The sequence below is a fragment of the Sorex fumeus genome, unplaced genomic scaffold, assembly GCF_029834395.1.
Source record: "Sorex fumeus unplaced genomic scaffold, SorFum_2.1 ptg000010l, whole genome shotgun sequence".
In the NCBI taxonomy this organism is placed as follows: Eukaryota; Metazoa; Chordata; class Mammalia; order Eulipotyphla; family Soricidae; genus Sorex; species Sorex fumeus.
Window position 1 is genome coordinate 22,125,917 of NW_026606067.1, and position 23,563 is coordinate 22,149,479.

The 23,563-nt window shown below is 41.3% G+C and overlaps 1 protein-coding gene across 6 annotated transcripts in view; it reads left to right on the plus strand.

The window, feature by feature from the left end:
- Positions 1-23,563, plus strand: part of ESRRG (estrogen related receptor gamma) — a 635,624-nt gene that overhangs the window by 452,500 nt on the left and 159,561 nt on the right. For all 6 annotated transcript variants that reach the window (XM_056110835.1, XM_056110832.1, XM_056110831.1 and 3 more), the window contains one exon: positions 12,237-12,353. In XM_056110835.1, the coding sequence (XP_055966810.1) occupies positions 12,237-12,353 (117 nt within the window). The remainder of the gene's footprint in view (positions 1-12,236; positions 12,354-23,563) is intronic.

Here is a 23,563-nt window from a genome sequence, read left to right on the forward strand (position 1 = left end):
ATCCCCACTTTGGCAAGGGTTTTCATCATAAAGGGGTGCTGGATCTTGTCAAATGCTTTCTCTGCATCTATTGATATAATCATATGATTTTTATCTTTTCTTTTGTTGATATGATGGATTATGTTAATTGATTTCTGAATGTTAAACCATTCTTTCATCCCAGGGATGAATCCCACTTGGTCATGGTGTATGATCTTTGTGATGAGTTGTTGAATTCTATTTGCTAGTATTTTGTTGAGAATCTTCGCATCCGTGTTCATCAGGGATATGGGCCTGTAGTTTTCTTTTCTTGTGGTGTCTTTGTTTCCCTTTGGTATTAGAGAGATATGGGCTTCATAGAAACTATTTGGAAGAGTTTCTGTTTTTTTCAATTTCCTGGAAAATCTTGAGAACTGAAAATAGGTCCTCTTTAAATGTTCGGAAAAAATTCACTAGTGAATCCATCTGGACCTGGGCTTTTGTCTTTGGGAAGACTTTTGATTACAGTTTCAATTTTCTTGATATTAATAGGTCTATTCAGGCACTCTATATCTTATTGATTCAGCTTTGGGAGATTATAGGAATCCAGGAATTTATCCATTTCTTCTAGGTTCTCTTGTTTCATGGCATACAGATTTTCAAAGTAGTCTCTGTTGATCTTTTGAATTTCTTTGGTTTCTTCTGTGATATCCCCATTCTTATTTCTGATTCGATTTATTAGGGTTCTCTCTCTCTGTTTCTTTATGAGTGTTGCTAGTGGTTTTTCTATCTTATTAATTTTCTCAAAGAACCAGCTCTTGGTTTCATTAATCTTTCGGATTGTTTCTTTGGATTCCATGTCATTGATTTCTGCTCTATGTTTTATGATCTCTTTCCTTCTGCCTGATTTGGGTTCCTTATGTTGATCCTTTTCTAAGGTCTTGATCTGTGAAGTCAAGTTGTTTATGTGCATCCTTTCTTCCGTCCTGAGATATGCTTGCAGAGCTATACATTTTCCCCTTAATACGGCTTTAGCTGCATCCCATAAATTCTGGTTGCTTGTGTCCTCATTCTCATTTGTTTCCAAGGATCTTTTGATTTCATCCTTGACTTCCTTCCTGATCCACTCGTTGTTCAGCATTGAGTTGTCTAATTTCCAGGTGTTTGATTTGGTTCTCCGTGTCTGTGTGTGATGCACTTCTATTCTCAGTGCGTCATGGTCTGAAAAGATTGTTGATACTATTTCTATCTTCTGGATTCTATTGAGGTACGTTTTGTGGCCTAGCACATGGTCTACTTTGGAAAATGTTCCATGTGCACTGAAGAAGAATGTGTATTCTTTCTTTTGGGGGTGTAAAGCCCTGTATAGATCTATAAGACCTTTCTCTTCTATTTCTTCTTTCAAAGCCAAAGTTTCCTTGCTGAGTTTTGTTCTTGTTGATCTATCTAGAGGTGACAAGGTGATGTTGAAATCTCCAGCTACTATTGTGTTGCTAGCAACGTCCTCCTTAAAATCTGTTAGCAGTTGTTTTAAGTATTTAGCTGTTCCCTCATTAGGTGTGTATACATTTAAGAGTGTGATTTCCTCCTGTTGTATGTATCCCTTGTTAAAGAGAAAATAGCCTTCGCTGTCCCTTCTAATCTTTTTTCAACGTGAAATTAATGATTTTGGATACTAGTATGGCCACCCCAGCTTTTTTGAGGGAGATGTTTGCTTGCAGGATTGTTTTCCATTCTTTCACTTTGAGTCTGTGTTTGCTCTGACTGTTAAGAGGAGTTTGTGGTAGGCAGCAGAATGTTGGGTTCTGTCTCTGAGTCCATTTGCTACTCTGTGTCTCTTAATTGGTGAATTTAGACCTTTGATATTGAGAGAGATTATTGTTATGGGGTTTTGTGTCATCTTTCTGTAAAGGTATGTTGTGTTTGTAGGGTTTGTTATGTTTTATAGTAGCCCCTTTAGTCCTTCTTTTAGGTTTGGTTTTGAGTCTATGAAGTTCCTGAGCTGCTGTTTATCTAGAAAATAGTGTACCGTTCCTTTGATTTTGAGTGAGAGTTTAGCTGGATAGAGTATTCTTGATGAAGCATTCATTTCAGTGAGTTTTTTCACTATATCCCGCCATTGTCTTCGGGCTTGGAGGGTTGATAGGTCTGCTGTGAATTTAAGGGATGCTCCTTTGTATGTGATTTCCTTCTTTGACCTTGCTGCTTACAGTATTGTGTCTCTATCAGCAGCATCGATCAGTCTAACTATGATATGTCTTGGAGTGTTTTTGTTAGGGTCTCTTTTAGCTGACATCGTTCGGGGTCCTTGAACTTGAATGGCAGCATTCTCAAGCTCTGGGAATTTTTCAGCAATTTTTCAGCAATGATTTGTTTAACCATGGTTTTTTCATTGGGATTGTTTCCTTGAGCTTCTGGTACTCCAATGATTCTAATGTTGTTCCTCTTGGAATTATCTCCTAGGACTCTGATTCTCTCTAGAGCTATTTTGAGGTCGCTTGCCGTTGTTTGTTGTTGCGTGTTGGCCTAGTACAGCTGATCTTCCAGCTCACTGATTCTGTCTTCAGCTGCGGTCACTCTGTTGTTGAGGGCACAGACTGAGTTTTTATTTCATCTATGGAATCTTCTATTCATGACATTTCTGCTCCTATTTCTTCCCATTATTTGTCGATAGTTTCTGTCATTACTGGATACCTGTGACAGTTTCATTGAGTTGATTGAACATCTTCATGACTTCATATCTGAATTCTTTGTCAGAGAGGTCCCTTAGGTGAGCAGCACCTACAGAGGCTTCTGGACTCTTTTCATTATCCTCCCCATGTGGTGGGGATTTGTGTTGTTTCTTCATTTTGGTGTGCAGGTTTGAGGACTAGGTTTCTTGGTATGGCTAAACTACCTGCGGCCGCGTGAGCGTTGGCCCACCTAAAATTAAGCCACGCCCACTTCTACGAAGCCACCCCCACCTCTGAAAAGGCCACGCCCCCGTGGGTACCTCGTGTGTGTGGTGGGGAGTAAAGACTGGGTGGGGAAGAAGATCAGCACAGCTTGGGGGACGAAGAGGAAGAGGCAGAGGCTCAGGGCTGCTTTTCTCCCAGTGTCCAAGAGGATGCGAGGGAGGGGGGCGCTTGCAGGGAGAAATCCAAGTCCTGGGTTCGAATATCAGCAGATAAACTGAGCTGGGTGGGGGAGAAATCCAGCACAGCTTGGGGAACGAAGAGAATGAGCTCTCTCTTCCATTTTAAAAAGTCATTTTAGGGATGGGAACGGAGGTCCAGCTCTGGGCAACAAAGCTGAATGGCTCCTATTCCAACCAGGTACAGCCCGCCCCCAAGGGCCTGGGACTCTCTCTGGGCATGCGCAGCTAGCTCCATCTCTAGAAAGCCGGTTCTCTCCCCTGATCTGCGCGGGATAGGAACGGAGGCCCAGCTCTGGGCAACAATGCTGAACGTCTCCTCATTCCAACCAGGAGACGTTCTGAACTCCTCGCCCAGTGCCAGGGACTCTTTCCGGATATTTTCCCACTACATATGCCATAGGAACCATAAGCTACCTTCTTAGATGGAAACTTCTCTAGTTTAGCTCAGCCACTAGAAACACAGTAGCCAATAACTCATAAGCCTATCTTAACCCACACTGCATATCAAGCAGAATAGTAACAGTGAACGTGAAGGACTAAACCACACTTGTCACAATGGTAAAGCAACGCAAAAGCTCACCAAACTTTCTTTGAAGAGTCTAGCCCAGATGACACCAACAGTACTGTAGTGTTAGACAACCTCTCTGACAAGGAATTCAGAAGGGAGCTACTTAGGATCCTTAGGGAACTAAAAGAAACAATGGAAAGCAATGCCAATAGAAGACAAGAGGATTTGAAGGCAGAAATGAGGAAAATGCAATCAGAAATGTCAGACCTGAAAAATCTTGTGGGTGAATCGAAAAACTCAGTGGAAGGCCTCAGCAACAGAGTAACAGCTGCTGAGAACAGAATCAGTGAGCTCGAAGATGAAGTTCAGATACTCTCCAGAAAAGAGCAGAAAATAGAAAAGAGACTCACAATTCGGGAACAGATGGCAAGAGAAGATCGTGATGAAGCCAAGAGGGGTAACATAAGAATTATTGGAGTCCCAGAGGGACAGGAAGAAAACGTTGATGAAGAAGAAACTGTCAAAGACATCATTGCTACAACGTTTCCAGAGCTGAAGAAAACTTGTGACCACATTCAGGAGGCCCGAAGGGTACCAGCTAGAAGAAATCCGAATAAAAATACCCCACGAGACATCCTGATCAAAATGACCAAAACCTTGGACAGAGACAAAATTCTGAAAGCAGCATGATCGAAGAAAGAAATCTCTTACAAAGGAGCATCCTTAAAATTCACAGCTGATTTTTCTGATGAAACCCTCATGGCCCGAAAACAGTGGTGGGACATAGTGAAAAAACTCAATGAAATAAATGCCTCCCCCAAAATACTTTACCCAGCGAGACTCTCATTCATAATAGAAGGAACAACACACAGTTTCAAAAACAACAGCTCAGGAACTTCATAGACTCAAAACCATGGTTACAAGAACAACTAAATGGGCAATTTTAAGGCAAGAAAGGCCCCTCAAATACACCAAATTTCAACAGAACAATGGGATAAAACCTCATAACAATAATCTCTTTCAATGTCAATGGGCTAAACGCACCAATTTAAAGACATAGAGTGGCAAGATGGATTAGAAAATTGAACCCAACATTCTGCTGCCTGCAAGAAACACATCTCAATAGTCAAAGCAAACACAGACTCAGAGTCAAAGGCTGGAAAACAATCCTACAGGCAAACAGCTCCCATTAAAAAGCTGGGGTAGCCATCCTAATATCAGACCACATCGATTTCAGAGTGAAGAATGTCATAAGAGACAGTGAAGGCCATTTATTATTGATCAAAGGATCTGTACAACAGGAAGAACTTACAATAATAAATATATATGCACCCAATGAGAGACCAGCAAAGTACTTAAATCAACTACCCATAGATTTGGAAAAAAGACATCAATAGCAACACAATACTAGTGGGAGACTTCAACACCACTTTGTCACCTCTTGATAGATCAACCAGACTCAAGCTTAGCAAGGACATACTTCATCTGAGGGAAACAGTGGAAGAAAGGGACTTAGTAGATATATACAGGGCACTTCATCCACAAAAAGCTGAATACACATTCTTCTCAAGCGTACATGGAACATTCTCCAAGATAGACCACATGCTGAGCCACAAAACATGCCTCCATAACATTAAGAAGATAGAGATTGTATGAACAATCTTCTCAGACCATAATGCGCTGAAATTGGAAGTAAATCACACACAAAAAGAGAGAACTAAATCAAACACCTGGAAATTAAACAGTGCGCTATTGAACAACGAGTGACTTAGACAGGAAATCAAAGAGGAAATCAAAAGATTCCTAGAAACGAATGAAAATGAGAACACGAGTTACCAAAACTTATGGGACACAGCAAAAGCTATGTTAAGAGGAAAGTTTATAGCTCTACAAGCATTCCTCAGGAAGGAGGAGCGAGTACACATAAGTAACCTAACCTCACAGCTTAAGAGCTTGGAGAAGGACCAAAAAAAGGAGCACAACCCGAACAGGAGAAAGGAAATAATAAAACTCAGAGCAGAGATTAACGAGATGGAAACCCAAAAAAACAATCCGAAAGATCAATGAAACCAAGAGCTGGTTCTTCAAGAAAGTTAACAAGATCGATAAGCCCCTAGCAAAACTCACAAAGAAAGGGAGAGAGAAAACCCTAATAAACCGAATCAGAAACGAAAAGGGGGTCATTACAACAGAAACTACAGAAATTCAAAGGATCCTCCAGGAGTACTTTGAGAAGCTTTATGCCATGGAACATCAAACCCTCGAGGAAATGGATGAATTCCTAGACTCCTACAGACTCCCAAGGCTGGACCAAGAAGACCTGGAATACCTGAACAGACCTATAACCATCAAGGAAATTGAAATGGTAATGAAAAGTCTCCCCAAGCACAAAAGTCCTGGCCCGGATGGATTCACTAGTGAATTCTTCCAAATCTTTAAAGAGGACTTTCTCCCAATCCTCTTTAAGCTGTTACATGAAAGTGAAATATCAAAAACACTTCCAATCAGTTTCTAAGAAGCAAATATCATCTTGATACCAAAAGCAGACAGAGATACCACAAAGGAAGAGAATTACAGACCGATATCCCTGATGAACACAGATGCAAAGATCCTCAACAAACTACTAGCAAATAGAATCCAACTTCTCATCAAAAAGATCATACACCATGACCAATTAGGATTCATCCTAGGGATGCAAGGATGGTTTAACATTCGGAAATCAATCAACATAATCCATCATATCAACAAAAGAAAAGATAAAAAGCATATGATTATATCAATAGATGCAGAGAAAGCATTTGACAAGATCCAGCACCCCTTTATGATGAAAACCCTAGCCAAAATGGGTATAGAGGGGATTTTTCTCTATATAATTAAAGCCATCTACCACAAGCCTACAGCAAGCATCATCCTCAATGGGGAAAAACTGAGAGCCTTCCCTCTAAGATCAGGGACGAGACAAGGATGCCCACTCTCTCCACTGCTGTTCAATATAGTACTGGAAGTACTTGCAATAGCGATTAGGCAAGAAAAAAGATATTAAGGGCATTCAGGTAGGAAAGGAAGAAATCAAGCTCTCACTATTCGCAGATGATATGATACTATACTTAGAGAACCCAATAACCTCCACCAAAAAGCTCCTAGAAACAATAGACTCGTACAGTAAAGTTGCAGGCTATAAAATCAATACCCAAAAGTCCATGGCTTTCCTATATGCAAACAGTGAGAGAGAAGAAAGCGACATGAAAAAAAAAATCCTGTTCACAATTTTGCCCCAGAAAATCAAGTACCTAGGAATCAGCTTAACTAAGGAAGTAAAGGACCTGTACAAAGAAAACTACAAAACGCTACTACAGGAAATAAAAGAGGACATGAGGAAATGGAAAGATATCCCCTGCTCATGGGTCGGGAGTCTTAACATTGTCAAAATGGCAATACTACCGAAAGCATTGTATAAATTCAATGCAATCCCTATAAGCATACCCATGACATTCTTCAAAGAAATGGAGCAAACACTCCTGAAATTTATATGGAACAATAAGCCCCCACGAATAGCTAAAGCAATTCTTGGGAAAAAGAAAATGGGAGGAATCAACCTCCCGAACTTCAAACTGTACTACAAAGCAGTAATAATTAAAACAGCATGGTACTGGAACAAAGGCAGAACTGCAGACCAATGGAACAGGGTTGAATACACTGACATCTCCACTCAATCATATGATTACTTAATCTTTGATAAAAGTGCAAGAAATGTGAAGTGAAGTAAGGAAAGCCTCTTAACAAATTGTGCTGGCATCACTGGACGGCTACATGCAAAAAAATGGGCTCAGAACTCTGCCTAACACCATGTACAAAAGTAAGATCAAAATGGATTAAAGACCTCAACGTCAGACCAGAAACCATAAGGTACATTGAAGACAAAGTTGGCAAAACCCTCCATGACATTGAAGCTAATGGTATCTTCAGAGATGCCACGCCACTGGCCGAGCAAGTGAGAACAGAGATAGATAAATGGGAGTATCTTAAACTAAGAAGCTTCTGCACCTCCAAAGAAACTGTGACCAAAATACAAAGACAGACTACAGAATGGGAAAGGATATTCGCCGAATACACATCTGACAAGGAGTTGATATTCAGGATATACAAATTATTGGTTAAACTCCACAAGAAGAAAACGTCCAACACCATCCAAAAATGTGGCAATGAAATGAACAGAAACTTTCTCAAAGAAGAAATCCGAATGGCAAAAAGCACATGAGAAAATGCTCTAGATCATTAATCATCAGGGAGATGCAGATCAAAACCACAATGAGACACTATCTCACACCTCAGAGACTGGCCCACATTCAAAAGAACAAAAGCAACCGATGCTGGCACAGATGTGGTGAGAAAGGGACACTCCTTCACTGTTGGTGGGAATGTCGACTGGTTCAGCCCTTCTGTAAAAGAGTATGGACGATTCTCAAAAAATTAGAAATTGAGCTCCCATTTGACACAGCAATACCACTCCTGGGAATATATCCCAGAGAGGCAAAAATGTATAGTCGAAGTGACATCTGCACTTGTTTGTTCATTGCAGCACTCTTTACAGTAGCCAGAAACTGGAAGAAACCTGAATGCCCAAGAACAGATGACTGGTTAAAGAAACTTTGGTACATCTACTCAATGGAGTACTATGTAGCTGTTAGAAAAGATGAAGTCATGAAATTTACATACAAGTGGTACTACATGGAAAGTATCATGCTAAGCGAAATGAGTCAGAAAGAGAGGGATAGACATAGAAAGATTGCATTCATCTGGGGGTTATAAAGTAACAAAATATGAGATTAATACCCAAGAATAGCTGAGATCAGCACCAGGCGGATTACTCAATAGCTTAGAGGCCAGCCGGACATTCTAGGGGAAAGGGCAGCTCAGATAGAGAAGGGAGCACCAAATAAAGGGTGTTTGGAGAATCCTCCCAGGAGGGGAGATGCATTTCGAAAGTAGACTATGGACTGAACATGTTTGCCTCTCAATGCCTCTTTTGCAGACCACAATACCCAAAAGGAGAGAGAGAACACAAGGGATTCCCCTGCCACAGAGGCAGGGGGGATGGAGGGATGATGGTGGTGGGGATATTATCCATGGTGGTGGAAAATGGGCACTGGTGAAGGGATGAGTATCTGATCATTGTATAATCGAAACCCAAGCAATTAAAATTTTTTTAAAAAAGTAATTTTAAAATATTATTTGGGGGTGAAGGGGTTGGGTCACACTTGGCATTGTTCAGGGGCTACTCCAGGCTCTGTGCTCAGAGATCACTCCTGGCAGTGCTTAGGGGACCATATACAGTAACAGTCCATTCTTGCTGTACCTAGGTCAGCCAAATGCAAAGCAAGCCTTACATTCTGTACTGTCTCTATGTCCCTGCACTTTAAAAATCTACACACAATCATTTTTTACTAGAGGCATTCGTATATTTGGCTACTGTTACAGAATTAATCACTCCTACTTATCTGCTCCAATGTAGTTCTAATTCTGAGAATCTCTGATTTATAAATAATAAGTATTCTGATAATACCAAAATAAAATACCTTAGTTCTACAGGATGTATCTTCATATATTAATTCCCTTTATTCATGCCCTATTTATCTCATGATGGATTTTTCTTTTCTTTAAAATCTCTTTTACCATTTTGATTTTCTTTTCACTCCCCAGAAAACTTTGTACTATTTGACCTTACCTGAATGTTCTCTTCCTGTTCTGCCATCCATTTCTGTTTCTGATAAAGCTAATTTTCAGGGTTTGGAAAATAAATCACATTACCCTGCATGTTATTATTATTGTTGTTGTTGTTGTTGTAATCTTTTTTCTTGTATGTCTTGAAGGAGCCTCCAGCTCACTTGGCTTGTTTCAAAGCAATCATTGATGCTTCCCAAAATGACCTACATACATAAAAACAATGTTATGCTATTTTCAATGTGTTATTTTATTTAAATTCTATTTCTCTCTGGACAGTTTATGCATAAAAAATAACCTTGCTTTTAGGTTCTTACTTTCTACTGTGTAATATGCCTGAAAAAAAAGTGTAACAAAATAGGATCTTTTGCTCTCTGATGAGAGTACCTAGAATGATAGGAGAACCAAGAAATAATTTCCTGCTAAGATTAGCTGAGAAATTTTCATGAAAGATTTGAGTGGAATTTAAGTTGAATGTTGCACCTTGGAAGTAATTTTAAGAAGAAAAGAGGATCAAAGATAGATCATTCTCAGAGGGAAGTCTGAAGGACATAGCAGAAAATGAATCAATGGCGTTTAAAGCATCCAAAAGTTTTTAGAAGGGTATGATTATATATTGCTGGGGAAGTCAATGATAATTAGTGAGTCGGAAGGGGATTTGTTGGTAAGTCTAATTCTTTCTATTAGTCTCTATAGAAAGTTATGAAGACCTACTTATAGAAGTTATGGGGCCTACTTAATTAAAATATCTATCTATCTATCTATCTGTCTGTCTGTCTGTCTGTCTGTCTATCTATCTACTAGTCTGGGGATGTGATTAGAATGGTCGAAAGAACACAAAGATATGCTATCAGCATGAAGTAGAGAGAGAAAGAAGGCAGGATAGATGCACAGTTAGGAGAGATATGCCATAGTGTCATAGTTCATGCATTAGCTCACACATGCCCGATAGAAGTTCTTTGAAAATCGCATTGTTCTGGATGAGGATATGCTTCTTAGAGGTGATTGACTGGGGAGAAGGGACAGATTCGGGGTATCCCAGTGGAAATTTCCAACACTGGGTTAAAGTTTGGACCCAGAGCTGGTGCCTGGATACTTGGAAGGAATCAAAGACTAATCTTGCCGTTTGTTTCCACCCTTCCCAAGGCAGAGGCCAGGCATTGCTTTCAAGTCCAGGGAGAGCCATGTAGAGTGGAAGGGTCTGGTAGTGGAGTACTAATTGACCCCCAGCAAATTACTAGCAACATCCTATGGATGCAAAATAAATTTTCACCTTTTGTTCTTGGCGCTGACCCCAGCCAATCTGGTTCCTTGGACTTGTTCTAGGTTTTCCGTGAGTGGAGCAATTTCTCTGACCGTGGTGACGGGATATGCTTCTGTTGATGCAGTTAGTTTTACTCGTCCTTTTTAGCATTTTATGTTAAAAAAAAGCAGTTACTTTTATTATTATAAATGCTGCAAATTAGAATGCTAATTTAGTCTGTCAATGTTGATAGGCTTATCTCAAATCAGAATGCACAGCCAGTCCCCCCACCCCCCTTTTTTAAGTTCTAAGTGGTTAGGTATTACTTCCTGTTGAATTAGCAGTTGCTGAGGAGTTGAGTCTTTGTACAATCCTGCAATCCACTAATGTGATATTTAATGAGGAGACATCAGTCTGGAGAAAGGTAGTCAATATAAATCAGTGTTTACAAAGTGTGATTAACTCTGAAATATTTCATCAATGCTGTGGTCCCAGGCAGCCTCTATGCTAATTACAAACCTCGGCACAGGTTCCAGGGGACTCGGACAGACTCCGACAATTGCTCGCAGGGAGCAGCAAAATTGCAATTATGCTTGGACTGTCTCTGATGACAATTTATGCTTTTGGTGTGATGACCTCCCCTTCCCAAGAGGGCAATAAACAGAATGCATTTTCATTAAGATACTAATGCACTTAATCACCAGGGGAAAGGGTTAGTAAGTAAGAAAAGACCTTACAGTCCGTGGTGCCAGAACTGAGAGGGCAGAAAGGCCTCCTGGTAAGGGCCACCCCTGTAGAAAGCCAGAGGCAGTCCCAGAGTGCAGCCCCCACACTGAGGTTGCTTCTCATGGTGAGAAATGGCAAGTCACATGTGTGTTTCTTCTGGCTTCATAGTTGGTTCAAATATGTGTAGGCACTGCCATAAGGGATATGAATCTCTCGTGCAACATTTAATTTCATAGCAGTTTACTTTTTATTTGTAACACTTCTATAGAGCCAGAGTGTTTCGGATTATTTATGCAAATAGTGTAACAAACATCACCATCATCATCACACCATCATCGTTATCATCATCATCATCATCATCACAATCTTCATCACGAGCCATTACCAAGCATCCGGCTGTGTTGTAAGGCTCTGTGGATGCCGGAAGAACTGTGTCATTTCAATTCCTGCCCTCCAGGAGCTTTCTATAGCCTCCCTAATCAATCATTTGATCACAGCGTGCTTTATGCAGATCTGTGTCAGAAAGGTAATAAGAAGCAGCTGAGCCTAAAGAAATCCAGGACTCACAGCCCAGTTTGGATGCATGTGTTTCCTTGGAAAATCAATCTACCCTGCAGTTCTCTTTGGGATCCGAAGGATCTGGAAGACCTTTCCTGGGATGGACTGAGCAAAGGGTTTTAAGATGAATTTGAAGACTGGTTTTTTGATGTAATTCTTGTTCATCTCCTCTGATAGGTGGGGGATATGAGGCAGCCTCCTGTTGCCATGACCTTGGGGGTTTGGGAGAGATGGTGGGAGTCTCAGAGTGCAGCCTGGCTGTGGGATGCTCCCCTGACCACCCACCCAACACACACACACACACACACACACACACACACACACAGGCATGCACGCACTGCTTTGAAAATCTAATGGTTTCTTTTCTGCAAACACTTGTGTCCTAGGTAACATCGAGTATAGCTGCCCAGCGACGAACGAATGTGAAATCACGAAGCGTAGACGTAAATCGTGCCAGGCTTGCCGCTTCATGAAGTGTTTGAAAGTGGGCATGCTGAAGGAAGGTAAGGCTCACTGGCCATGGCGGGAGCAAAGGCAGAGAGGACATGGGACACATGGGTGAACAAAGTGGGCTAGTGCAGGGAAAGGTGGGCAGACCCTGAACTCTGGGACTGGAATTCGTCGGTCACTGTCACTTCCTGATGCCTCTTAGCTAACTGATTAATACCCACAGGGAGGGGCAAAGTGGGAGGAGGGGACACATTGGATGCGCAGTGATCCCCATCAGGTAGTCTGGGCTTATCTGGTTCTTTCTTCATGCCATTTGCAGAAGAGAAATAACAACTAGGAGATTCCTGCTGTTGTCTTTTTGCTTTTATTCCTCACTGCTGGGTTCTCAGAGATGTTGTTCCCCATCTTAAGCATTTGCTGATTGATCAATAAAAATGGTATCAGCCTGAAATTTCAAAATAGGTATATATTGTGGAACACGCATTGCAATTGAGATAATTAACTTTAGGCAACTTCTTTCTTCAATTTATTCATCTTAAGGATCAATCAGATAATCCAGGAGTAAGGTGATTGTTGTGCACACACAGGATCTAGCTCCATCCCGAGCAACCCTAATGGTTCCCTGAGCAATGTCCGGAGTCATCCCTGAGCACAGAGTCAGGAGTAAGCCTTGAGCGATGCCCTAATAGTCGCCAAGTGCAAAAACAAACACATTTCATTCAACTTAGGTTGAAAACACTCTATGATTTTCTAATTTTACCTTTTGGTCTCATTTCTACTATCAAGAACTTGGAACAGTGATACTAAAATTGTTTTTCACTTTCTTTCAATTGTCAGTCACAATACAAAACAGGAAATAATACAAAGAATCTGACTTGTGTGCAAGTTCTCGTATTCATTTTGATCTCTTCTACCATATCAAATACCTGGAATTATTTCCATCACTTGGTCAGAATAGGGTGGAAACTAATATTTTAGACAGCAGATAGAAATGCTTCTTTCTGGGAGGAGACGTAAATTAAACATTTTTTCTTTTTTAGTTTAATACGTCTCTGTATGTGTTGCTCTTCTGTAGACACACATTTTATATACTGCATTTGGATCTTATGGTTTGATTTTCTCCATAAACTTTGTGAGAATTTATGACAGCAGTGTTTAATTTGAAAAAGAGACATAAATAAACTGTGGTGTTGAAGATAGAAGAAAAATTAGATTAATGAAATAGTTAAGTGAATAATCTTTGTTGAACCCTAGAAAGTGCTTTGTCCCTGGGGTTGGGCCTATGAGTTGGTTGGTTTTGTGGTTATTAGAGCCACAGTGTTCAGAAACTGCTGCGTCCACTTGGAGCCCCCTGTTTACTGCTGTGGAGCCAAAGTTTCAGGTAGGGGTCACTGCCTCTCCCCAGCCTCCTTCATGACCCCTGGGTTCGCTCTGAGCAGGGGCATGAGAGAGTGCTCAACTCAGAGCATATTCGACTTCTTTGCTCTCACCTGTTCCCTAAGAACTATTTATCCCCTTTGAAGAACAAAAACCACTTTGATTCTTCTCACCTTGTACACAGAGATGAACAAGTAGCTAAGAATGATGTTTCCAAGTAAAAATAATAATAATAAATTCCCCGCCCCTCTTGGAGGGCCCGGCAAGCTACCAAGAGTATCTTGCCTGAACGGCAAAGTCTGGCAAGCTATCCGTGATGTATTTGATATGACAAACACAGTAACAATTGTCACAATGGAGACGTTACTGGGCCCACTCGAGCAAATTGATGAACAATGGGAGGACAGTGACAGTGCTAATGCCAGAGGGAATGTGACTCAGGGGTAAAGCTTGGCATGTGTAAGGCTCTCGGTTTGATCCTCGGTACCACAAAAAAAAACCCCAATTTTCCTAATAAATTATGATTATATATATTGATATATTTATGTAAATATATATTTTTATTTATTTATTTATTTATTTAATATAATTAAATAAATGCCCCCGCACCTGGCTGTTCCTCGCCTGGGCCCCTTGGAGGGGAGCGGGTTGAGCTTTCCTCCCCGCCCCGACCAGGGCTCCGGCAGCCGAAGACCTCCAGGACCAGCCACCACCATGCTGAGACCACTCTCCGCACACATGAAGGTACTGGCAGAGGGACAAATCCACGCGGGTTCCGGGGCCGAGACCTCCAAGCCTACTAGGATTGGAGTCGAGCATCCTCCACCCAGATCCTCCAAATTCCAGTAGGCGGGGGTCACACCCACCACCTGGCCCCCTGGCGCCATGTAATCCCATCAACGGCCAAGACTCAGAGACTATAAAATCCAGTTCCCAGAACCGAGCAGCCGCAAATGCGGCCGCGCGACATCATGTCAGAACATCTTTTTATGACTTCTTATTATCTCATTCCTACTTTGGACAAACTTGCAGGCTATCGAATGTAGCCTGCCCACAGGGCAGAGTCTGGCAAACTCCCCGTGGCATACCAAATATGCCAAATACCAGTAACAATGATGGGTCTCATTCTCCTAAAGAGCCTTGAATATAATTTCAGGGCTAGGATGAAAGAGACGTTACTGGGGCCTGCTCGAGGCAATCGACAAATAACAGGATGATGAAATGAAAAATGAAATGAATATAATTAAAATTAATTTTAGTAATATGTATATGATATAGATGCCTTTAGAAATAATATAGATTACAGGTGATGTGGATTTAGATACAGATATAAGTTTATAGGTTTTTATGTTATATATAGGCACATGGAGATGAACAAGTAGCTAAGGGTGACGTGTTTCCAATTAAAAATATAAGAAGAAAAAATTGCCAGGGGAAATGTGACTCAAGGGTAGAATGTAGTATGTGTAAGGCACCATTTTTTTCTTCTTATATTTATTTATTGAATCACTGTGGGAAAAGTTACAAAGTTTTCAGGTTTAAGTCTTGATCATACAATGATCACCTTTCCCTACACAAGTTTTCATTTTTCACCACCAAGAACCCCAATTTACCCCGGTCCCACTCCTTCCAATGCCTGTGAGGCAGATGATTTCTACTTAACTCTTTTCTACATTGACTACATTCATTATCTCAACAAAAGATGCACCAGTATTGTTTAGAATCCCCCCCCCCCCAACAATCAGAATTGCCAAAAAGACATTGTGAAATACTTTGTTTTCTATAGCTGGTTATGAGAATCATATAATGATTTTAGATTTCTGCAAAGAGCCAGATAATTACAAGATTGGTTTCTGTGCATCTGGTGTTATGGCTGTGCTGGAGAGCTGCTTGTGGGAGTCAACTTGTGACCTCAGTAGGCCATGAAGGACGAGCCAGTATCGCTCCCCTTCCCATGAGACTGCAGTTGCCCTGTTACCGCCAACTCATACCTGACTTTCCTATAAGCTCTGAGGTGGTGGCCACAGTGCTGCTGGGGGCGGGGGGGGGGGGGGGAGGCAGAAGGGAGCAACACCCTTTCCCTCCCGGGGAGGCATGGTGCCGTAGTTTAATGCATGGTCCATTCATTTTTCTGCGGCAAGCTGCCGGGCTCTGGACTAAGTCCTTTTGCCTCTGGAGCCATGGCCGTGCCAGAGAGCCGCTCGTGGGGGGCAACTTGTGACCTCGTTAGGACATGAAGGACGAGCCGGTACCGCCCCCCTTCCCATGAGACTGCAGTGACCCTGTCACCGCTGGCTCATACCTTGCTTTCCAATAACCTCTGAGGTGGCGGCCACCTTGTATGTGGTCCTGATGCATTTCTGCCAAAAACGCTGGGTTTTGAGATTTGTTTCTGAGTCTCTGAGATCATGGCCGTTAATAGCTTTATCAGGAGCCAGAGAGGCTGTTTGTAGATGGCGACTTGGGGTCTCATTGGAATGGGGAGGAAAGGGCCAGTTCCACCCCCATCTGGTGAGGCCCCACGTGTCTTGTCACTGCAGGCCCAAACCTGACTGTCCAGTGGCCTCTGGAGGATGGTGGTGCCTGTGCCGCCAGGGGAACAGGCCAAGGCACAAAACCTATTCCCACCTGGAGTGGCCCAGTGCCAGTAAACTACTGCAGGAACAGGATGCATTTCTGCCAAAAGCCTTTGGGATCCGATATTCGCTTCTGAGTCTCTGGGATCATGGCCGTTAAACAGTTCGATCAGGAACCAGAGAGGTCATGCCTCCAATTATATAGCTGAGCTGGAGGTGGTGTCTCCCACATTCGTTTCTGAGTCTCTGTGATCATGGCCGTTAAGCAGTTCGATCAGGAACCAGAGAGGCCATGCCTCCAATTATATAGCTGAGCCGGAGACGGTGTCTCCCACGTAGCTAACTTTTGGCCTAACTTTTACTTTCTTGGTAAACTTTGCCCCAAGTTTTTGGGGTCTGGCCAAAGGCACCGCAGCAATTTTGGGGTATCTGGAAGTCTGAAGGCGCCATCAGGCTGCTGATGCACTCGCCTCACAGGTACAGATTGACCTGCTGGTGGCACCATACCCCCAAGGCACCATTTTTGATCCCTGGCACCACAAAAAATATAACCTCAACTTTTTTTGTAAATTGTGATTAAATATATATCAATATATTTTATGTAAAATATATTCACATTTATTTAATATAATTTAAATTAAAATTTATTTTAATAATATGTAGATATATGTATACAATTGTAAATGATATAGATTACAGATGATATAGATTAGATACAGATATGAGTTTGTAGCTTTTCATGTTTTATATAGGCACACAGATACTGATGACATAGTTTCATAGAATTATAGTCTTTTTTTTTCTTTTGTGTCCCACCCAGTGATGCTCAGGGTTTACTCCTGACTCTGCACTCAGGAATTACTCTTGGCAGTGCTTGGGGGACCATATGAGATTCTGGGGATTGAATCTGGTTGGCCATGTGCAAGGCAAAAATCCCTGCTATGCTGTCACTCTGGAAATTATAAATATTCTTAATATAATTTATATAGATATATAGATAGAAATCATATAGATTAGATACAGATATAGCCTTATAGATAAAGGTGTAGATAATTTAGATATACTCGTAGATAATAGAGATTAGATATAGACATTCGTTAGATATAGACTTAGGTAGAGATGACCTAGATTACATACAGAAATAGAGGTACAAATAGATGACATTAATTAGATACAGATGTAGATGCTAGATAAAGGTACAGATGGCATCTGTAGAGATATAGGGAGAGATGATGTAGATTAGATGGGAACACAGAAAATGGAAGAAAGAAGTAGCAGCTAGACTTCATGGGCAGGGAATCAGACAGGGCAGAATAGAATAAAGAATAGTAATGAAAGTGATATTTATATCATTCTATGATCTTGAGGATGCGACACCCTTTCCATTTTTTCCCCCTATAGCCTTTGTCATTGTTAGGAATTTTCACAGCTCAATATTCACATTTATAATCCATGTTGTAAGTACGTGTTAAGTTCCTTGGTGTGCCAGGTGCTGGACTATTCTACAATAGTCATTGGAGGTTATGTGGAAAAAAATGGTAAAAAGACAGTTTTTATAAGAAAATAAGCAACTGAAAATCTAGTGCTAGCAACCACACAAACAATGTGTTGTTCTTTTTTGTGAGGATGGTCCCAGTCTTAATTTTTGTGGAAAAAAGCTTTATCTTAGTAATTGCCTTTACCCCTATCTAGCTGAGAACCAAACTGCATTTCAGGATGTTACAAGTGATGGGTAGTCATTTATCTATCTTCATTTTATTTTGTTGCCATCTAGTTGAAGATACATATAGAGACCCAGGCCCAATTTACACCCATTTAAAGCATCTTTCTTATGAGTGGGGAGTTTTTGAGGAGCCATTTTCAAAGAGCAACTTTGAGGGTAAAATATTACAAAAGTGATAACAGGAATAAATATAATCAATATTCATATCAAGAACACTTTGAATTGTCATGTGTTAGCAAAAGCCAGAATGTACTGAAAGGGGGCCCCATCTTCAGCTCAATGGAATGTTTTGGTTAGTTTGCTTTCTAATACTATTTGCCTATTTGCCTGAATATACAATAATTTCCCCTAAAGAGTGTTCTCATTGTGGTTTTCTAGCAAGAGCTGGTCTTAAAAGGTGATTGGAGTGACTGAAGATGTGTGAACTGAGCTTAATTAAACATTGTTGGGAAAGTGAATGAGAAGGTGCTTATCTATAAGTCACACCACTTTCTGGCTGTTATCAAGTCTTTAGAGGGTCTGTTTTCCAGGGAAATTGCTGTGGTTGCTGATATACTCCAATAATTTATTTTTTCTCTGCTTCCTTATATCCACTTTGATGGGAAACTATCAGTTCTCCCCATCCCTCCCCTACCTGGAAGGGGTGGGATGGTGCCACATGACTATGGAGTATTCAGTTTCTTTTGCACATATAACATCACACTGAAATATTGCACTCCACCCTGCATATAAATGCACAATTATGTTTGGCCATCTCCTTAGCTCCAGACTTGCTTTCTTAGCCCACAGAGAATGATCCGTTCTTAAATGTATCTCTATGGATGGAGAGGGATTTCCGTCCTGAGCGCTGTGTCAGAGATCATGATATAGTAAATCTATTCAAATGGAAACCTGTTCAATTCAATTACCAGTCCATAATAAAATTTGTGGCTAGAACCCCTCAGTTGACCACTGCAGTCCTTACAAGCTGATGGCACAGTGTGTCTGGAAATTGACAGCCAAAATCTATTTAAACTAAAAACAACATTAGTTTTCAAATCTGAAATGAAATCAGATTTCAGCTGCTTTGATGGGAGCCTTTTTGCCTTTAACAGGTATTTTTATTCAACCGGCCAAATGCATCTTAGATAAAGGGCTGCCTGAGGGGAATGATGGAGTTTTCATTAAAAGGTGGTGCCGAGAGAAATATGAGATTTTTAGGCTCTTCTAAATGAGAATCCTTAGTTTTATTGACTGACATTGCTGCTAAGGATGTGGGGCCTGAGAGCAAAGTGATGCCATCTTAGTGGGGGACAATGAGAGAGAGAGTTTTGTCACTTTGAACACAATTAACTTCTCAGGGAACCAATATCCGGAAGATGCCAGACAGCTGTGCTTGAGTTGAACATTTTTTGACTTTTTTGAGTCCCACTCATTGAAGCCAGAGAGCAAGCAAGCAAATTCAACACTCTAAACTCGGAGAGGCACTGTTAAAAAAAAAGATAGTTTTTTCAAGCTCAAGAGATGATATAATTCTGCTCCCTGAAAAACTCCCTCTTTTCCTGGCCTGTGCCCTATTCAGACTTGGCTGGTAAGCTTCCTGCGAATAATGGGATGGCATTATTTCTTCGACATTATACCATACTGTGTGTCACAGAAAACCCATCTGTTATAAGATATCTGGTCCCAACATCCCCCTTTCATTTTTTTCAGGTATGGCTTATTTGACAGAAAAAAAGAGAACAAGAACTCATCAAAGGGATCCTATAAATCTGGCCAAGATTTATTTTTATTTTGATGTCTCTCCTTGGTTATTTAAAGACTATTGCAGGGCATCTTCTTTTTGTCCCTGCAGTGAGACAGTTTATGGAAGCAATAATTATTTAGGTACAGCATCCTACACTGATCAACGAACAGGAATGGCTTTTGCTCTTTATTGCCATGATGCCATTTACCTGGGCCCCGCAAGTATTTCTCTTTATCTTGCAAACGAGAGGAAGATATCCAGATCTCTGTGCAGGTTGATTTATTTCCCTGACTAGACTGCCCACACACCAAAGTGTAAAGGAATCAAGGCAGTCTGTAGCCCTGGCTGGACTATTTGGTGACAAGAATGTGTGCTTTGCGCTTGGACATTTTAAACATGGCTAGAAAACTTACTCAGTTTCTCGTTTCTCATCTTTGGTGAAGTAATGATAATGGTCGTAGCATTTACTTACAAGTGAACTTTGGGGACTGGCCCAAAAGGTGGTGCAGGCTGGTACTCAGCTGACTGCAATGACCTGGAGTCAGGACTAGATCTTCAAATCCAAGAGCTCTCAGGCTCACTTGTTTTGGTTTCTTCATTTGGAGACTACAGCACTGTGGAGAGAATTGACTAGAGATTTTATGAAAAGCAAGGGAGCTGAGGGAGCTGATGGGCAGGTTTGATCTGCCCAGCCCACTCAGAGCTCCTCCTGGATGTCTTGGGTCTTGTTCTATGAGGATATCATTAATTCATGTGAAATTGAAATTATTAGTAACAGGGCTGGAGAGAAAGTACAGCTGGTAGGGTGCTTGACTTGCAGGCTGCTGATCCTGGTTTGATTCCCAGTATCAGTGCAGTCCTGACAGCCCCACGAGGAGTGATCCCTGAACACAGAGCTAGGAATAAGCCCTGAGCCAAGCCATGCAAAATACACACACACACACACACACACACACACACACACACACACACACACACACACAGAACTTAGTGGTCCCTTCCAAACTTTTTATAGAAGTAGATCCACTGGCGAAAATTTGCACAGAATTTCATGAGGAAAATATAGTCATTATTTATTTATTGTAGTTTTGGGGCCACGGCGGGGTGCTTGGGGGTGACTCCTGGCTCTGTACTCTGGGATCATGCCAGGAGGAGCCTGCTGGACCATATGGAATGCTCGAAATTGAAGTCAGTTCGGCTGTGTGCAAGGCAAATGCTGTACTATCTCTGTGCCCCAAGAAATGTAATCATTAATATATGACCTGTGTTAAGCCAACAGTAGAAATTGGAAAAAGGAGGTATTTTTCCCCCAAATAGAAGTTTTACCCTCATTGTGGGAGAAGGCTTTAAGATGAGTTTAGATTCAAAAAGGAGAACTTAAGTCTTTTGCCAAAGAAATTGACCACATATTTTTTAAATGTGTAAGGGAATCTAAAAGAATTCTGCTAACCAGGAACAAAGATATACAACAGCTGGTAAGACACTTAACGTGACACAGCCAGATCATGTTTGGTCCCCTGAACACCACCAAAAATGATCCCAGAACACAGGACCAGAAGTAAACTCTGAGCACTGTCAAGTGTGGTCCCCAAAACATAAAAAAATTAATATCTATGTCAGTGCTTTTGTGTGAATCCCTCCATTTGCTTTATTGGATTTGATCTGACAGTTCTCAAGTAACTTTCTCTTGCAGAGCAGTTCTGAGTCTGCCTTCCTCTACTTCAACTCCCAATACACACTTATTAAAAGTCTAAGAGAGAGAGAAGTTTAATGAGTCCAGGAAGGATAAAGAAGTGACCAAGAATTATTCCTTGGAATAACCTGGAGCAGTTTCCTTATCACCTTATAAGTAAGAAGTGGGGCCCCCAGTGTCTTCTCAATAACAGATGAGGACTCTGTGTCTTTGAAGTTCTCCAAGCCCAGATACCCATCAGGTAGAATTTGAATTAAGACTCAGGCCTACCTAGTGTCAGCACTAAGACTCACCCAGTGTTGGTACCACTTCGGCCAAACCAGAGATCACTGCTGCTCCTGCCTGGGGTTAATTGTCCACAATCTTAACACCCCTTGCCAGCTGTCCTAAAAATATTCTCTTGGGATAGAAAAAGGGACAGCAGGGCTGGCACTTGCAGATGCAGCAGAGCTCCTGGTGGTAGAGAGTTTGTGTCTGAGTAGGGGTTGGATAAATGATGTTTCTAAGGAAGGGAGCAGTTTCTGAGGATGCAGGGTTCAGGACACTGGGTGACTCCTGGCAGGCCAGGATTGTTGGATGAGGTCACTGAAGAAAGCTGAGTGAGAGACAGTCTTGAGGGGAGAATGAGCAGATAGAGGATTGAGTTAGAATTGGAGTAGTTGTTCTGTTTCTAGAAAGGTGGAGATTGAAGGACACGGTGTAAGGTGCTATCAGGAATGGATATCAGGCCTATTAGCTTGGTTCAGTCTGAATTAATGTGTATGCAAAGATCCCTGGGAAGGAAGTTGATCTACCAAGTAAGAGGATCCAGAAGGATCTTATTTCATTTTTTTGGTGGATCCATGGCTCCTTAAAGCATCTTATCTATTCTGTCAGTGTTTCCCAAAGTGGGCAACACCAGCCTGTTGAAGACCAGGGCAGTAGGAGAGAGTGGGAAATCAGAAGAACAGGTGCAGTTGAGGACTCTTTCTCTTTGTTTAGAGATAGTGGATTTCCAGGGGACCAGTGAGTGGTTATTTTCCTGAAATATGGGACAGTAGAGAACTTCTGGTGTCCTCTATCTAAGTCCACTGGCCACACATGTCAGGTGATACCTATCACGAATAGGCAGTCTCTAGAGAATGCAGGGCACTTGCCTTCTGCTTTTACCCCAGCATTAATAGGGTTGACCTCAGATTCAAAAAATCATGGGTGGAAGAAGTGGAAGGAATAAAGAGATGGTGGTAGACCTTCATCTACACAAGAGTTGCTTTGTTCAAAAACCCTATTGTTCTGAGCCAGCCACTGCCACTCCATTGGGTAAGGCCCCTACTTCCGCATTTTATTATACAGAAGACTGTGTGTGTGTGTGTACACACACACGCACATGCGCACACACATACATATGTACATATATGAAGCAGAATCCAGATTATTTATTTGTTTATATTTATTCAGTTAGCTGACATTACACCTCTCCAATCAGTTGTCTTGAGCCCCAGGAGAGAAAGAAAAAATATGATGTCAGAACTATTTTTTGCTGCAAACCCAGCTTGTGTCCAGATTTATAGATGGCAGTGGGACTCAGAGAGTCTTCTGGGTTTACCCTATCAGCAGGAAAGGCAAAGAGCAACTTCCTTGTCTAATTACCCTTCTGTTTCTTATCTTCCATTTTAATAAAATGTTCGTTTAAAAGGTGTAGTGTTTTCCAGTCAGGCTCTCTATAAAAAATAGAAAGCTATTCAGGTCATTTAGAAACAAGCGGATTTGTTTTTGCTTACTTAAAGAACCTGCTTAGTGCAATTTATCCTGACAAAATATCTTTTGTAAAAACCTCTGAAGAAAATATTTCCAAGGTGAAATCTTTTTCCTCAAGTCTAATATCATTTATGCTGCCAACTTGAAAACAGAAATTATTGGTAGGGAAATTTGGGTTCCTACTGTCTTCAAAAAAACAGAACAAAGAGAAGAAGACACTTTAATGGTAGTCAGGGAAAATATTTCTCTGTTAGATGACAGTTAATAGAACTGCGTTGACCTCCATGATATTTCTTGCACTGTCTGTTGTAATATTATCCTAAAAAGCTCCCTCATTAATGCAGAGTATTAAATGCAACTCCCAAGTTAGAATCTAAATAACAGCAAAAACACCTTCTTTGTGAGCTTCGTTTTGACACGGAGTCATTGGG